This window comes from Empidonax traillii, unplaced genomic scaffold, assembly GCF_003031625.1.
Source record: "Empidonax traillii isolate 1590-97213 ecotype Southwest subspecies unplaced genomic scaffold, ASM303162v1 scaffold223:size1722714, whole genome shotgun sequence".
Classification (NCBI taxonomy): Eukaryota; Metazoa; Chordata; class Aves; order Passeriformes; family Tyrannidae; genus Empidonax; species Empidonax traillii.
In genome coordinates this window covers 1296092-1314394 of record NW_020955416.1, presented here as the reverse complement: position 1 = coordinate 1314394, position 18303 = coordinate 1296092, and the positions used below count along the sequence as shown (strand labels likewise).

The 18303-nt window shown below is 43.9% G+C and overlaps 1 protein-coding gene across 27 annotated transcripts in view; it reads right to left on the bottom strand.

Moving 5' to 3' along the window:
• MAP2 (microtubule associated protein 2) overlaps positions 1-18303 on the bottom strand; it is a 99824-nt gene that overhangs the window by 15413 nt on the left and 66108 nt on the right. For 11 of the 27 annotated variants that reach the window (XM_027887843.1, XM_027887852.1, XM_027887856.1 and 8 more), the window contains 6 exons: positions 18026-18232; positions 17505-17639; positions 11871-11932; positions 7866-8039; positions 6333-6486; positions 3864-4207 (listed from right to left, as the gene is read on the bottom strand). In XM_027887843.1, the coding sequence (XP_027743644.1) occupies positions 3864-4207; positions 6333-6486; positions 7866-8039; positions 11871-11932; positions 17505-17639; positions 18026-18232 (1076 nt within the window). Of the gene's footprint in view, positions 1-3863; positions 4208-6332; positions 6487-7713; positions 7744-7865; positions 8040-11870; positions 11933-17504; positions 17640-18025; positions 18233-18303 lie in introns of those variants that run through there. The other 16 variants (XM_027887853.1, XM_027887859.1, XM_027887869.1 and 13 more) reach the window with 9 other exon arrangements.

Sequence of the window (18303 nt, the reverse complement as noted above, 5' to 3'; positions counted from 1 at the left end):
ACCACCTACTGGCTGCATTACAGAGCACAGAAGGCCTCATTTCTCCAGACTGCAGAACACCAATTAAACACACCTCAAACCATCTATTCCTAGGAGGAGCTCAACGTAGTGCACAGTTAGCTTGTTTCTTCCCCTCGAAGCATGCTCTTCATACTATCCCCCCACCCCTGTCAGGTGGAACAATTGCTCACCTTGTCTTTCTGTGGCTGACAAGTCAGAGCTGAAGTAAAATCAGGCTGTCTAAAGATCTTTTGATGAAATTCAAGGCTGAAGCACTGCAGTTCTTGATTTATTTAGCATTCAAACATCCCCTGCTTCTTCAGTTCTGCACCTCAGCCTCTGGAATTTCAGAGTGCAGCTTTCTCTGGGACAGCTCAAAGTTAAGAAAAGCCCTTGTGCCAGGTTCAGATATGCCTCAGGAAAAAGGATAGTCTGTCTCCAAATGGCACTTCTGGGCTGCATATCTATATTTCTTTAGTGATTTGCACGTCATGTTTATGTACTTAACTTGCCCAGACATACACTGGCTTTTTGTCTGCTTGTTTTTCCTGTGGTTGTTGCTATCAGCACGTCCAGTGCAGGTTATAAAGCAGCTTTTTGTTTGTTCCATGTATCAACACTAAGAGCAGATAGCCAAGACAAATCATCTCAGCCAGCGCAGTATTTGCTACCAGACATTAAAGAAGCAGACACAAGGAAGTGCAATTAGCTTTCATGTGTTCCTCTCAGAGACCCTATAAAATTCAACTGCAGAAACTAGAGAAGAATTACCCTAAAAGCTCTTGTCTAGACTGAGTAACTACAGCATAAACAAGACATAAAGGAAAAACTCAGTGAGTCTCTCTTTGCCCAACCCATAGCTCAGTGGCCACTGGAATTAAAAAATGCTTTAACTTCAGAGCCATCATATCCATTCAGGAGATATCCGCCGTGATGCCTGCAGGAGAGAAATGCCAGCTCCTGTGCCATCCTTCACTGCCCAGCAAACACTGTGCAATTCCCTAGAACTGCTAAGGAAATGCAGCTGCCCAGGCACGGAGTGAACAAAGAAATACACTCTGCTGTGGCTCCCTGCTCTTGTACAGTCGTTACAGTCCAGAGAGAGTCCCAGGGAGGAGGAGCACAGACTGCCACGGGGCTGCTTTCGGCCCCATGTCCAGCAGCTGGGTCTGTCATCAGCAATGCTAATGGAGAGGCCCAGCCTGCACTCGAGTTCCTGGAGCCCCTGCACTGTGACCATCTGCTACACAATATGTCAGGCAGCACAGGAGCTCCCATACAAAATAATTACACCAACACCTGTCAAAATAAAGGCAGAACCACCTTTGCTATGGCATTATCTTCTTGATTTTATGAGTAACTGGCTACTGTCCAAATCCTGGAAAGCACTGAATGTGTTAATTTACCATGAAAACAGGATCAATGCCTGAGAGATACCTTACTGTTTAAAAGATAGGCCTGTTCTTTTTCTCTGGAAGACCTGCAGCAGGCATAGGGCTGCAATGCTAAGTTTTATCCAATTTATTATTTTTTTTGAGACAGCATTAGGCAAACCTCACTGTTCTCTAAGTTCCACTGTGAATTCCCAAACTCATGCATATATATATAAGGATCTGATCTGGAAATAGTGTGCAACCCAGCTTCTGGAACGTCTTGTTTTCAGGACAGCTGAGTGGGGAGCATGTTATTCACCCTCATGTCCTGTCCCTGGAGGAGCCTTGAGAAGTGAACTTTTCATACAGCACTTACATTGCCACTGCTCTAACTCAGCAATCCCAAGGAAGTAAAAGGGAGCTGAGGGCTCTGGGTGTTTTCGTCATAGGGTTCTGTCTGGAATCAATATGAAATACACAGGTATTCTTTACAAGAAATGCATCAACACACCCACAAGGCTCAGTTGCCCATATTTTTAGCATAAATGTTGGTAAGCTATATTCTTTTTCCTCATTCAGCCTCTTTGCTTCTAAATAAAACAGGATTTCTTTCAGGTTATATATCTGGTTTTAGAAATCTTTAAACATTAACAGAATGCATTTCTTCATCCTGTAAGCCAGAGCAATAGTTCTTCCAGGTGGAAAGACAAGTTGCTTGGACATGATTTTGGCTTTTAATGCCATCTGTGTTAGCATTTCTGCATTGCCCAAAAATGAGGGAAGACTACTGGAGCTCTGGCTATAGCTCTGCTTGGCAGGGCATCAAGCACAGACTCCTTAGAGGAAGGTACAAGCATCATACCTCAGGAAGATTTATGGTGCTTCCTCTCTGATCTTCCCTCAGCCTCCAAAAGCTTCTGCTTAGTTAAACGCCTGCATCTTTGCTGCCCTTCCCAAAGCTTGGCAAGTTCTGTCTGTAGAAACGGGATTTCAGCAAGGCCAGGTGCAAGGTTCTGCTCCAGGGTTGGGGTAATCCCAAGCACAGATACAGCCTGGGCACAGAATGGAGTGAGAACAGCTCTGCCAACAAGGACCTGGGGGTGTTGGTGGATGAGAGCTGGACAGGCCCTGGCCATGTGCATGCACAGCCCAGAAACCAACTGAGCCATGGGCTGCACCCAAAGGAGAGAGACCCACAGGCTGAGGGAGGAAACTCTGCCCCTCTACTCTGCTCTTGTGAGACCCCCACCTACAGTGCTGCATCCAGCTCTCTTCCCAGCACAGGAAGGACATGGACCTGTTGGAACGAGTACAGAGGAGAGCCATGAAGACGCTCCAAGAGCTGGAGCACCTCTGCTACAAAGACAGGCTCAGAGATCTGGGGTTGTTCAGCCCAGAGAACAACCTGGAGAAGAAAAGAATCCAGGGAAGCCTCAGAGCCCCTTCCAGTGCCTTAAGGGGCAACAAAGAGTTGGAGAGGGAGTTTGGACAACAGTATGTGATAAGACAAGGGGGAATGGCTTCAAAACAACAGAGGACAGGATCAGATCAGATATTAGGAAGAAATTCCTGATGGTGAGGGTGGTGAGGCACGGGCACAGGCTACCCAGAGAAGTGTTGGATGCCCAATTCCTCAAGTGTTCAAGGCCATGTGGGAGGGGGTTGGAACTAGGTGGTATCTAAAGTCACCTCCAAACCAAACCATTCTGAGATCTTTGACTTTGCCACCACATACGTTCAGTCTTTAGCTGAAAGCAATCCTCATGACAATGTGCTTCATTGCATAACTGCAAGGTATGAAATTACCTCTTTTTTTTCAGCTTTAATCACATCAAGATGTCACAGAATTCTTGTTCTTTCAGACAGTGAGAACAGAAAATCCTGGTCTGTCTTATTACACATTCTTATGTGTACACTTTCCTTACAAACATCCTCTAGTTTACACAGTTTAAGCCCCGTTCCTGCTTATTCAAACCCTGCAGCAAGAAGAGCAGTTCAGTCTGCCTCCTTCCCCCATCTTTAACTCAGGGTGGGTTTACCAGGTTGGAGGATGGTTACACTCATTAACTTCATCCAACACAACGCATGTGTAATATAAAATGGCACAGTAAAGGGCAGTGGTGCTGTCTGATCCTGCTAACATCTGTCTGGGTTGATTTTCAACTGGTTTAAATTAAATCAAATCTCTTTTATTTGTGCTACTGATCAAAACTAAGTAAGGAGCAACTGCAGAGACTCAGGCTGTGGCATGGAATGCAAACTCTTGTTTGAATTTTTTTCAACTGATCTCAGTGAGGCACTGTTAGTTTTCAAGTCACAAAATGCTTTCTGAAGACTGTCCTTGTCCATGCCATTTAACATTGCTTAAACAACCAAGGCACATGGAGAAAAGAAGTAGCTTTGTGAGGTGACTTCTATCCCACACCTATCCCAAAGGTGCACACATAAGATTCATCACACATGGATGAACACAACGAGGGGAATCCTTACCTGCCCTCCTTTAGGCTGGTATTTGATATTATCCGTTGATCCAATTTTGGACCTGACATTCTTGAGGTCAGGTAGAGGCTGGTTAATAACTCGTAGCTGCTTTGGAGTGGCTGGAGATTTAGGAGGAGTGCGAATTATGGCAACTTTTTTCTCAGTAGGTACCAGTATTGCAGATTTGGGGGTCCCAGGAGTGTGAGGGGTTCTGGAGTAGCTGGGTGTCCCTGGGGTGCCTGGGGTACGGGAGGCATAGCTTGGTGGTGTCCCTGGAGTGATGGCAGTGGAGCCAGGAGTAGTGGGGGTAGAAGTTCCACTTTTTCCTGTTCTGCTACGAATTGGCTCTGATCCTACAGGGAAGAAAGAAAAACAGCATTAGGGACACAGAAATACATCTCTTCTTCCCTTTGTACTCCCAAGACCATTCCTGTGTGCCGAGCAAGACACAGCTCAAAGATGGCTGTGCTACTGCTGGAACAGCAGCCTGGATGTTTGTGTCTTCCTTTGCTAATCAACCTGCCAGGAGTTACCTTGAGAGGTTGAGCTACTGCCCACACACAGTGACTGAGCTCTCCATTCTGTAACGCAGATGAAAAGCATCCTTGGAATCCACCCAACCTTTGGGACTTGATCCCATCAACAACCTGACCAGCCAGTAAGAATGTTGTCACCAATTTCAATGGATCTGGGCATTAAAACAGAGAGTGGGAACAATTCTGATGGCATTCCTGAAACTAAAGGCTCGGAGTGCCTGGCTGCTGCTGGTCACATGCCACTGCTGGCAATCTGCAGCTGGACCCCGGGTGGACATTCAGCTGTGCACAAGCCATGGCTCTGCTGTGTGGATGGGCAGATGTCTTCACATTCACTTGTTATTTTTCATTAGTGCAGTGACAGAAAGCTATTACAGGAGGCAACCTTTATAAAATTACATTCTAGATAGACCTTCACGCAAGTTAAAAACCCTTCAAACAACTGTATCATTTTGTAGCACCTTCATTCAGTGTTTATGGCACTGCCAGTCCTTCTCACTGAGCAGAAGGATCAGTTTAGTTGTGCTTTCTGCAGCCAGCTCTGCTCCTAACTCTCGAATATAAATAAACAGAAGCCGAAATATCTCCTTGTGCTGCTTAAAGTAAAGCTTCACTGAGAATACTGAGGGAGAGAAAGACCAAAGGAGCCCCCCAGGCCTGGGAACCTTAATGCCAAATGGGCACGTTAAGTTTCACCTTAAGATGTTCAGGAATTACACATCCAATGGGCCTCTCTAAAGCATCCAGTGGGACTAAGTAAATTCTTATTTAAAGTGTTTCCTAATTGTTCTGTTTATGCAGTGGTGGTGGCCCAAACCCAATGCACTGTTGCCCCTGGGGTCTGGGAGACACTCTTTGCTCTACACTATTCATCAGATACACTGAACATTCTCCCCTCACCTCCAGTTTCTCTGAATATTTTTTTTCTTTCCAAACCAACCCTAAAGCCTCTCACTATACTAACTGAGACAGGCAGGGAATTATTTTTTTTCCCCACCTCCTTGCAGCTTTGGTATATTTATTTTTCTTTCCTTAGCCCTTTACTACATTGGCAAATGCTCAATGGCCTCTCACTCTTAATCAGAAGAATGGGCTGCTGTGGCAGCTGGGGGGCACTCTGCTTACAAAGGGTCTCTGTTTTACTCTTGGAGCATCACATAAGAATTTCAAAGGACTTTTTTTTTTTTTTTTTGCAGAATTAATAATCTACTTCTCTTAAGCAGCCTTAAAAAGGGTTGAACTGGTTTCCAAAGGGAGAAAACAGAGGAATTCTTATCAGAAAGCAGGAAGCCACATGTGGGTTCTGAGGCCTGGGCTGAATGCAAATCTAGTTGAAAATTCTGGGGGTTTTGGTAAAATTCTCTTTGACCTGTAATTCCTTTTCGCTTATGATCTGGTATCTTTGGTCCTCATAAAAGGACCTGGCTGGTTCACTATCCCAGATTCCCCCAGTGAGTCACTCTGCTAGCTAACATCTCGATTCTCAGCAGAGATTTTACCCTAGGATTAGAGCACAGGGAGATAATTATTGGGAAACAGCAAATTAATGACTGTAACTATCACGTTCACTTTTCCAAGATGCATCAGAATATATCGTGTTGCCTATTTCAGTTCTGACTTGTTATTTCTTGCTGCTGTTTGTAAGTGCTGTGTGTTAAACACTTCCCCCAGCTCTGTGCTTGTTGCAAAGGCATTTTCCACTATCAGTGATTAGTCTGGGCAGCAGTCGTGGCTCTGGGCATTGCAGATGCCTCCTGCCCCTCGTTACAGGCACCTGGTATCTGAACAAAACCAGTCTGTGGGGCTCTGATTTCCATCAGCACACCCCAGACCTACCCCCCAGTGTCAAAGGCAGGCACACAACATGCTGTGGCAATGGGACAAACCCAACAAGGGTGGAGCACCCACAAGAGCAGAAGGTTAATACACAAAAAAAACCTACGGGTGGTCCGTCGTACTGAGGAGGAAAGAGAAGCTGTGAGGGAGAGAGAGCTGTCCTCTCTGTCTCGGTCTCCTGATGCACCTCGTCGAGGAGGAAGGATAGAGGAAGGTCTTGGTAGAGAGGAACGCTTCTCGGGACTCTTGCTTACTCCATCCTAACAGCAGTAAAATAAAAAAGGAAGGTTTAGTTTTCAAAACTCACTCTGTGGGCTGTGATTTCTCTCAGTCTACACACAGAGAGGGAAACCTCATCCTATGGGCTCAGTTTACTCCTCACACAGGAACCCGCAGGGAGCTGGTCCCCTTCCATGCTCTGCTTTGCTCCTTGATGCTTCTTTACTGCATCCAAACACTCATCTTCTGAGCTACCCAAGACACAAATGGACACTCTTGAATCTAAATATGGATGGATTCCACATTGGGCTCTTAAAAAGATTTTCTTTTAATGCAAATTCAAGTTCAAAGTAAAAGAATTTTCTTAAGCTCAAGTGTGAAATTCATTTATGAGTTTACCTGCAAAGTAACTGCACAATGGGTGTCCAGAATACACCCCACAGGAGATTTTTGGGTGTTGGGTGATTTTTTCATTTTGAACACAAACTTGTCATTTTTTTTATGGAGAAAATTTTTTTTTTCAGTGCAGCATTATCAATCCTAGTGTTTTATTTCCTTCTATACTACAAATGTTTCCTTTTTGAAATCAGTGCATGCCTTCTCTTTACCACGGTAAAGTAAACCTCTCTTTACCATCAGAGCAATGGACATGTATATTAGAATATTTTTGGACTTAGGGGATGTTCAGCCAAAGATAGTCTTGCATAAGCAGATATTCCTCCCAAAACCAAATTATGATGATCCCAATCAGTACAAGACACAGCAAGCACCGTATTACAAAGAAAATGGAAGTCTATAGTGAAAACAAATTTTAAATGGGGACAGTCAATCATCATAATGTAGATTTCAAACACAAGTGAAACGTGAGCACAAGGAAGGTGGGATGGACTGCCAAACATGTTTTTAAACTTATCCTGCAACTTCTCCAACCAAGTCCTATGCGTTGACTAAATTTGATTCCTAGAGCATTTGGATTCTGCCCTTATTGCTGGTGGTTAGAACTGTTCCCTCCTACACTGGGGGCTAAATTAGATTTCAAAGAATATTAACTGATTGAAAACTGCATGTTTTTTTAAACTTGGAAGGCAAATCAGTCCTGCTGTTCTTTACCACTTACTCACGTGCAAATGGGTGTAACTTCTTAGCAGTCAATAAAGCAGCATCCATATCATCCACAGAAAGAGGATATGTCTTTCTAGTTATAACTTTTGTCACTTCTGTTTCCTCTGATGAATCTCCTTCGATTTTATCCATTTTCTAGCACAGGTCTTGTAGCCTGATAATCAGTTTTCCTGCCACTGGATGTAAGTAATCCCACGTAAGCTTCACAAAGAATTACTCAAATTCAGTGGGTAGAAAATATGATCCATGGAGTTTACCTACAATCTCCGACCTCTCTCTCCAAACTCTGCTACCTTACCTTAGCATCTGTTTTTGAGTCTCTTGGGCCTGCTGAGGAGGGCTGAACAAAGTAACTGTCTGTATCGAGAATAGTGGCCCTTTTAGTGGTTAATGAGCAAGCTGAGCTGGGTCTTGGAGGAAGCAATGACTTTGCTCTAGACTTTGAGGCAGGAATCTTTGACAAAGAAGCAGTCTAGTCATGAGAAAACAAACAAAAGAAAACACAACATGAAGCTAGACAAAAGGAAAATGCACACAACATGGACCAAAAATAAAAAGTCGAGCTATGAATTAATACTTTTCCTGTGTCTGGTAATGTGTCTATGCAGATCTGACTTGCATGGAATTTTCAGTTTTGTATTGTTTACTGAAGCCATCTGGGTCTGAGTTACTGAGTCGAGGAAGTGCCTTTTTCTCCGGATGCTATTTTGGTCTTGTGTTAATAGGACAAAACCAGTGCCAGGAGTTACATTTAACTGGTACAACTGCTGGTTGGCTGCATTAGAAACAAGGGCAAACCTACAGGAGCACCAAGAGATCCTAGTCCTTTAAAGCTGTGCATTTGAAATGTATCCCTCCAGGTTACGGTCAGGAATAAAACAGTGGGAATCTTAAAAGTTCTAACAGTTACATTCCCACAACAGCAAGAGGACAAGACAGTATTGCTTCTCGTGCCACTGTGTACAGGCAAAATCCCTCCTGCACTTCAGATCCTGCATTCTGTGCATTTGGTGTCACTCCACAGAAATCCATAAATCTGTAGTGACAGTGTGGAGTCCTGGCATCAGGAAACCTTACGTGGTTGAAAGGCTGACGTGAAATGTCATTGTGAACAGATTCTTGTTTGTTTCTGAATAACAACATCCCATTGAAGGAACAATTAAAACCCAACAGGACAGACAGAAAATCTTTGTTGACAATTAGGAGCACTTAACTGCATTACAAAAAGGAATTCCCTCGAAACAGAACTGGACTACTTGCTTAAGCAACACTTTTTTTCTCTCCCACTGATACAACTGATACTACAAAGAACAATTGCTTGGGTGTTACCTTGGTAGTCTTGATTCTCTCTTTAGTCATACTAACATGAAATTACACATATGAACAATCCCAATGAGCAAGTCATACTGGGATTTGTACAGAATTTGAGCCACAGAAAACTTGGCATTTGATCTAAGTCCATCCCCTAGACTTTCTCAATGATCAGAAAAGGTGTATGAGTTGCTTCTTGTCTTTATTAGAAAATGTGAAAAGAATGGGCAGTCCAGCCCTGGCAGGCCTCTGGCTTAAGCCACATACCCAACCTATGTCAAATTGAGACTAGTGTGCTGAATGTCATCCATGACATCACCCACATGATTAAAAGCTGCAGAACTGCCTAACAAACAATTCCAGTCCTACAACACAGCTGAGAGGAGTTCTATTGGATGCCATCATCCATAGCAAGTAGCACGACAAGGAATTAGTTCAAAGGATGGAAGTGCTTTTACTACCAAGAATTTATTCCTAGAATGAGTTTTCTGACATATTTATGCCTCTTTCAATACATATTTTACTGTTTGAAAATAAACAGAATAAAACCAGCAAATTATTTTACACAGAAACTGTGGAATATGTGTTCCTGTCACATCAAAGGCTTCTCTAGACTTCAACTGGGTTTGTCACAGTTCAATTTATGGGTCTCATCCACCTGTGAAACTTTGGACCTTATTTACAAACCCACTGGTGTTTGTTACGCTGAAGCTCTGTGGGAGCAGTGTATCTGTGCTGGGTGGCCCCAAGAAGCAGACATTCTGTGAACACTTTTCAGATGGCTTTCTTAACTGGAGATGTAACTAAGCATGCACAGTCTCAGGTCCACTTGGTCATTCAGTGGTTTCTGCCTTGTTCAATTTGTGGGTCATGCAACACGTTTCCCCTGAAATGAGGTTGGGAAACTCTTACAGGCTAAGATTTTAGTCCCAGTGTAGAGACATCATCCTTTTCACTCATATGGCACAGCGTTCTCCGTGAATACCTGGATCTATTTGGCATGCTAAAGGTGGATGACACTGAGATCTGCCAGTGGAACAGCTGGGGAAAAGGCATGACCTTGAGTCAGTGCACAGTCTAGATCCCCCTCATGTTATCTAGGGAGCAAGGCACTTCTTAGCATCAGTCACAGTGACAGAATCTGGCCCAACCAGACTTAAGTAACATGTTCTACCAAAGCTGGTAGAACAAGCAAAGAAACCACATCTCAGTCCCTGCCTGTGCTTTGCCCACAATGCTGCTTCTGTTAGCAGCCCATCACCTTTGTTACTGGAAGGGCCGGCTGCCCAACAAGATCTGTGTAACCCTGACTGAAACTCATGGGTTGCTGAAGTGGAGATGCAGAACCCTCACTTTATTTCAGAGGTGCTCCTGACATAAGGACGAGTGTTTTCATCATCTTGCTGTGAACTGCAGGTACACAGCTCCTTCCAGCAGATGGAACTGCTCAGCCTTCCCTGAATTTGTTCTGCAAAGCAGTGTGAGAACTGCAGTCTGAACATGCACAACAAAACTGACTGGGTTGGATGATCCAACATTACCAGTGGAGAGGAAAAGGCTGCACTTGAAGGACATACAAGCTGAAAATCCCAAAGAAAAGAGAAAAACAAAAAAAGGGAGAGGTCTTTATAAAAGCAGAGACAAAGACAAGGCACAGAGGAGAAAATGTCCAAGAGTTGTGTGAGTGCAGCAATCAGAGAGGTGAGAGAACAGGGAGAACAGATAAGCAGGGGACAGACTTCTAATCTTTGCTAAAACACGAGGGGCAGGAAAAAGAAAGGTGTATAGAATGATCATTGCACAGAATGATTTTGCAGTGCTTATGCTTAGAGCACTCCACGAGGATTGAAAATGGGCAAGTATTGACTCTCTTGTGTCTTGATCATCCCCTAAGAAAAGACAGTAATAAAACATCCTGTTGACTCAGCTCAGAAACCCCCCCAGGTATTTCTTATTGTACTTGTAAAGAAGCTCCAACAGTTTCCCAGTTATGGGTCTGAAATGGGTCAGACCTGAAAAACCAAGGCTCCTCCAAAGCCTTGTGCTGCTCTCAGCACTCTAACCATTTCTTACAATTCACAGTGTGCAGCACTTCATGTGACAGAGCTTTCTGTTCCCCAAAGAACTGACAATCTGTTTTAACGGGTGAAACAAATCAGACAAGGAATACACTGGGAAATATATTAGGAAATTTAGAGGAATCCTAAGGAACTTCTTACTTTTTAATGATGGCTGACAATGACAAAGTATTGTGCTGCAGATGTGAATTAGCATGTGTCAGTGTCACAGAAAAAGTATTTGCACAGGGGAGGGTGTATGGAGGGTGATTTCCTGGGGATTTTGGATTGATGGGACAGAAAGAGTGCAGGGCCAGCACAGAGTAAGGCAGCATTTGCTGAGGAGTGCCAGGCAAAGAGGGCAGAACAGGCTGTAAAGCAGCTGGAGGCAAGGCACGAAACTCAGGTTAGATAGAACACAGGCAGCAATCAGCAGCCCAGGAAATGGCCACTCTCAAAGCACTGAATCACTTGTAAATTCTGCTGCCACTGACTTCCACACAGGCATGGCCTCTGCAGAACTCCTGGCTATGGAATGGTGCATCAGAAGACACAGAGCGAGTCCTGGAGGAGGATTTCTCCCTTCACAGGAATCGAACGAGGCTGCAATACAGGTTGGGCACTGCAGAAACGGCCAAGGTACACAGCTGATCCCACAGGATGACGTGGCTCAAAATGCTGATCAGACTCCAACTCCTGCAGTTTGGAGTCTGTGTGGCCCCCACGGATCTGCAAACTGTCACCAGCTACTACTGTGCTTCAGAGGTTATTCAGGAAAGCTGGTTTTAATTACCCTTTTCAATGAAGAATGAATAAGGCAAACCAATTTAAAATGGCACACACAATTACTTACTGAATTAACACACACACACACAAAAAGTGAAATAAGGACAAAAGGAGGTTATAAAGATGAACAATAAGATGATTTTACTCACTGAGAGTTTTTCCTTTGCTTGTTTAAATACACCAGGAGCCTGGTTTGTTTCACCACCTGCTGCTGAGAAACCCAAAGAAAGACTTGACAGTTAAAAACAATAATAAGAAGCATTTCTATTTAGTACACTTGTTAGAACAATTAAATGCCTTGGAACTAGTGTGCAAAGCAAGTATTTTGTGAATTACTTTCAGTGAACTGTATGCAGAAATGTACTTAGTAATTTCCTGTATTCATCTTACTAGAGGTAAAATGGTATTCTACATGTTTCAAACAAATTGAAATTTTGTATTCATGTTCCCTAAAGTCTAGAAACTAAAAGAAAAAAGTTCAGGAAATAGCTGACAGCTAAAAGAGTCTCTGGTGTGAAGGTTGATCCTCAGACAACTTTGCATCCTGATTTTCAGGACCGTCCTCTGAAAATCAGGCACCTCCAAGTCATCCAAAACTAAAATTCTAAGAGAGGCCTCTAAAATATTAGCCAACATTCCTAATGGAAAGAGAGAAATTCACTGCTGAATTATCATCCTAGTTGTGTCAACAAGGTCAACTAAGCCCCCAGACTTTTGAAATCCAATTTATATCTGGGACATCAAGTATGTCGATTCAGTATTTCATTTATCTGATACAACGAGGTTGGAGGTAGGATTTCTCTTTTTGACTTAAGATTCCATCTCAAGTTTTTGAATGGGGCAGCTGTTTGGAAAGCAGGTTATTAACTTCACCCCAGTGCTGCCACTCAGGAAGTGATGCACCACACAAAAACTGGATGTGAAATCATCTGGCACCTGTGCCAGGATGCCCTTGGTAAACACAGAAGCAAGGACAGCCATCACAAATGACAACCTTCTGCTTTGAACCCAACTGTTTTCCAACTCTAAAACCAACCCTAATGGCTCATACAGGACAGGTCGGGTTAATTTTTTCCTTTTCCAATGTTGTTCCCAGGTGTAATGAGATTACCCCTGGTTTTCTGTCACACTTGCTGCTCTAGTTCTGCCCTCTAAATATATATATACACTCTTAAAAAATCGAGGAGTAGGAGAGAAAACCTGTGAGGAGGAAAAGAATATATAACTGTGCACTTCAGCTCTTCTGAATTTGTAACAGGGATAAACAACGCAGCCCTTCCACGTCACACTTTATGACATCCCTTACTGCTGGTTTGGGTCTGTTTTGCATCTCTTCTCTAATTAAATAATCGCAAAGAGCTTCTTTCCTCCTTCCCCTCGCATTTAACACTAACCAGTCGCCACTATGAAGTGGAAGGAAGAGCTGTGTTGCTTGTGCTGATGTACCTGAAAGCACCACAACTTCACCACCTGAACTCAAGATCTCTACGCGCCTTCTTGCTTAAATACAAACCAAACACGTTTTACCTCAGGGGTGTGACCCCAGAACTGAAGACAAGGAGCAGAGGAGTGTGTCACAGCCAGGTCACCGTCCTGGCCGTGCCATCAACACCACTCCTCTGATGGCACAGCTGCAGTGGCGTTTCACACCCTCTGACCAAACAACCCAGCCTGGGGTTTCCCTCATGGGCAAACCAGGAAAGGCAAAGACTCCACAACTCTTTCCTCAGGACTGGCCATGCAGTTTCTTTTTCAAATGTCAAGGATGAGCCTCTCAAAAAGCAGCCCCTCCCTCGTGGATATGTTGATCTAAGTTACTGGCATTTGCCAGTGCTTACCAGTGACATGGGAATTTCTTTTTTTCTGGTGCTGAGGGGCATTAGGGGAAAGATGTAATTTTTTGGGCCCCTACACAGAAAATAAAAGCAAGTATCAACTTTTTTTGGTAGACATTTGTATCTTATAATTGGACATGTTTCATTTTAGTCACAATAAATGCAACATGGAGGTTTTAACTGACTGCCATACACTCAAAGCTCTATAGACTACACTGCCAAGTGACTTTGGGGGGGCTGCACTATCCAGGGGTCACTAAAGCTGACAAGACCACTCCAAATAGGAAGCACTGACAGTCAAAACTGGCTTCAAGAAATGGTGCAAGATTTTAGAAAAAAGGAAAATGGGAGAGAGACAATGTCCTTCTAGATTGCAGATCCTGGAAAGAGCTGAATGACAGGGATACAAGGTCAGGGATAAGCTCAGGCATACACAAGTTAACATATGGGCCACCTGCACTCTTGGAGTATCACACAGCTTTGCACTCTTTCTCATGGCTTCCCCTCAAGTGCCATCAGGAAGCACAAAAATGTGAGGTAGAAGAAAATAATGGATACTGTAAATTTTCCAGCAACAATGAGGATGCTGAAACATTCTAAGAGATATTTTTGTTCACTTTGTAGCACGGGTCAAGTTCTTCTGCTTTAGAGCTCAAACCTCAAAGCTCAAGCCACATTAGTTTTATATGTCCATCATTTTGGTTGCTTTCTACCTCAGGATTTAAAGGGATGGGAAGGTATTTTTTTGTATCGTATTTTTCATTTTGACCAATATATCTGCTTTACTGTGTATCGGAGTGAGAGAGAAAAAGCTCTGACTGTTGCCAGGCAGCGCACATTTAAGGCACAGATTTCCTTATGCCAGTCCATTTGTATGACTCAGGCCTCTCCAGGATGCTATGGGCCAGAGTAATTCAGAGGAGGAAGTGGTAAAATACTTGAGGGCAAAACAGCGTGACCACATGGCTGTAGAGGTCTAGATGAAGTTGAGAACACTAAAAAGCCTGCATTATTTTCCCCCCATTTCCACAGCTTATTGAACTCCCTGGGGCTTTTGAAGGAATATGTGAATTATGGGTCGTGACTTCTGAGCTTTCAAGCTGTGCTTCAGCGAACAGGGAGAGAAAGCAAGAAGGGTTGTTTTAATCTTTTTGTATGTTCCTCACTCTTGGGTAGTTCTGGTCCAGAGCAAAAGTTAGGAGAGCCCAGAGACTGCAAACCGAGGAGGAGCCATCAGCGCAGTGCAGAGGGGCATGGACCAGCCTTTCCTTCCCTCACTCCATTTCTCCTGAGAGGGGAAAGTAAAAGAACCAGATCCAGCCACAAGAGTGAGGTGTGGTGCCTTAGGGAAGCTGACTAGAAAGAAAGATGCCCTCCTTGATCTGCTGCGTGTCAAGAGAGCGGATCTCGTGAGCAGAGCACAGATTAGTGGCTGTCCTGGCCACAGCGACCATGAAGTGATTAAGTTTAAAATCTCTGCTGACAGGAGGAAAAGTGTCAGCAAAACCTCAACTCTGGACATGAGGAGAGCATATCTGAGGCTGCTCAGGGAATTAATAAGATCCCCTGGGAAAATGTTTTTGCACGTGCTGGGGTGCATCAGTGCTGGTCACTTTTCAAGCATCACCTCCTGAGGGCACAGGAGCAGCAATTCCCAAATATCAGAAGTCAACCAGGAGAGGCAGAAGGCTGGCTTGGCTAAACAGAGATCTTCTCTTGGAAATAAGGCAAAAAGGGAAGGTGTATGCCCAGTGGAAGCAAGGTCAAGTGACATGCTCTTCAATATCTTCACAAATGACTTGGATGCAGGACTGGAAGGGACACTGAGCAGGTTTGCAGATGACACAAAGTTGGGAGGAGCTGTTGACTCCCTCGAAGGCAGGAAGGGCCTGCAGGGAGACCTTGACAAATTAGAGGGCTGGGCAGTCACCAACCAGAGGAAGTTCAACAAGGGGAAGTGACGGATTCTGCACCTGGGATGGGGCAATGGATGTTGGATGTACAAAGGATATACAGATAGACTGGGGAATGAGCTGCTGGAAAGCAGTACCAAGGAAAGGGACCTGGGGTCCTGGTCGATGGCCAGTTGGCCACGAGTCAGCAGTGCCCTGGCAGCCAGGAGGGCCAACCCTGTCCTGGGGAGGATCAGGCAAAGCATCACCAGCCTTTCGGGGAAGGGGATTGTCCTGCTCTGCTCTGCACTGGGGCAGCCTCACCTGGAATATTGTGGCAGTTCTGGTCACTGTAATATAAGAAAAATATTCAGCTATTAGAGAGCATCCAAATAAAGATGGTGAAGGGCCTTGAGGTGAAGCTGTATGAGCAGTGGCTGAGGGCACTTGGTCTGTTCAGCTGGAGAAGAGGAGATTGAGGGGAAACCTCATTGCAGTTACAACTTCCTCATGAGGGGCAGAGGAGGGGCAGGCACTGATCTCTGCTCTGTCGTGATCAGTGACAGGACCTGAGGGAATGGCCTGAAATTGTGTCAGGGGAGGCTGAGGTTGGATTATTGGAAAGAGGTTCCTCCCCCAGAGGGTGGCTGAGCACTGAACAGGCTCTCCAGGGCAGTGGGCACAGCACCAAGCCTGTCTGAGTTCAAGAAGCATTTGGATGACTCTCTCAGGCACATGGTGTGACTCTTGGGGATGGTCCTGTGCAGGGCTAAGAGCTGGACTTGATGATCCTTGTGGGTCCCTTCCAACTCAGCATATTCTGTAATGAAAGACAACCAGTAGACAACACAACCTTCACACAGCTGAGGCTTGACACTAAACCTACCCTTGCATAACTTCTTATCAGCATATCCTCTTAAGAAATATCTGCCTATCTTATACCTTGCATGTCTTATTGTATTTTCACTAGTCAGACCTCCCTGCTGAATCTGGTCTACATTTAGAACAGGAGTGACTCAGTGGTGTAAAACTAGATGGGAATGACTTCCTAAGAACACTTTTGGTACTGCTCTGTTTAACCACAGGACGTGTAATAAATCCTCCTGTTCATTTCTAAGCCATGAGAAGAGGCCTGTGCAGTTCTGCACCGTTCTTAATAGCCCTGGTTTCACTCAAACACCCACTGCAGCATGTGTTTGTGTTACATGACAGAAAACCTGGCCTCTTTTAGCTGGGCATTTTTTTTAAGATCACCAAATAAGTCCAGATATTCATCCTTCCACCCTGAATTCACAGGAACAATGAATAATATGAAGAAAATGCCGAAAGAGATCTTTTGGTCCTCCAAATAATGATACACCTATCGAGTTGTAACAGGAATCATTTGTTTCTTCCTTTCATCTTCCTCTACCAAATATTAAGATTTTTGCTTGGAATGCATTTCGTAGTATGAGCCCAGATTTCTTCTCTCTCAGCTCCATGCTGCACGTGGCTGGACTCCCCCTGTGGATTTTGACTGTACAGCACAAACATCAGATTGGGAATTGTCAATGCAGAGAACATCAATCAGCAAGAATAGAAGTCTAAAACACTTCTTATTATGCATGAGAGTAAAAAAGCAAAATAATGGAAATGCATACCATGGTTTAAGCTGTCAACACTTTCCCACAAGAAAAACAAGTCATTAAAAAAAAAAAAAAAAGAATAAAATGATGAGTAGAGATTCCTAGAACACCACACTCTAAGCACGATGCCAAGTTACAACAACAGCACTTGGAGGCCCAAGCAATGACAAGCATACATGATCATGGCCTCCACCAAATAAACAAACAAATGCCAGGAAAGAAAGAAGAAAAAATGGTACAAAACACTAAAAAAAAAAACCAAAAAAAAAACCAACCAAAAAAGCCAAACCAAAGCAACCAACTATTTGTGAAGATTTATATTCTCAGAGGAAAAAAAAAAAAAATAGAGAAGCTGCTACAGCCATGAGATTTACAAAAGAAAATGTCTATGTTTGCCAGCCACATTGCATAACTGAACAGAACGCAGTCACCTGTCTGCTTCCGTTTAACACAGGAGAGATGAGTTGGTCTAGTATATTTGATAGCAGGTTTTAAAATGATTTTCCTGGAGGGAGAGTGGGCCTGAACTTCAGTTTTTTTAGCAAGTTCAGCTTTCTTATACACTGCTACGGACAAAAAGAACACAAAAACACAGAATCAGGAAACAACCCAGCAAACAGTTTCATCATGACACATCAAGAGGCAGGCCTACCGCTCCACAGCCCCGACCCAACGCGCCGCTGTCACTGCGGGCCACGTGGCAGGAGGGGAAGTGCCAGTGCATGAACTCAGATGCATTACCCGGGGGTCAGAGGGGATGTCTATAAGGGAACAGGACCAATGGAGCAGTGAGCCTTGCACGTGGCTTCTCGTATATTTGTACAGCATCTCATTAAAAAACACCACCATTAATACCGTTACGGTGCACATCATCTACAAGAGAGTAACCGTAAAATAGTAAGAAAATAAAACAAATTAAAAAAAATACTATAAAAGGGAGTGGTATATGAACCTTTTTTCCTTCTCACTTCATCTCTGGAGAGTGTGCTAGGTTCCTTTTTAGCTATTTTCCTTTCAGGAGTAGAAATCCTGCCTCTCCCAGTTTTAAAAGGTTTCTCTTTTTTATGCTTATCGAGAGATGGTCTTCGCAATTCTCTCTCTGCCTTCTCCTCTTTAGGAACAGTCTCTAACTGTTCAGTCATGATGCTCCTATCATCATCTGTAGGATCAGAGCAAATTGTAACAACAAACAAAAGATTAGTAACAAATGTTAACAATACTGTGGTGGAG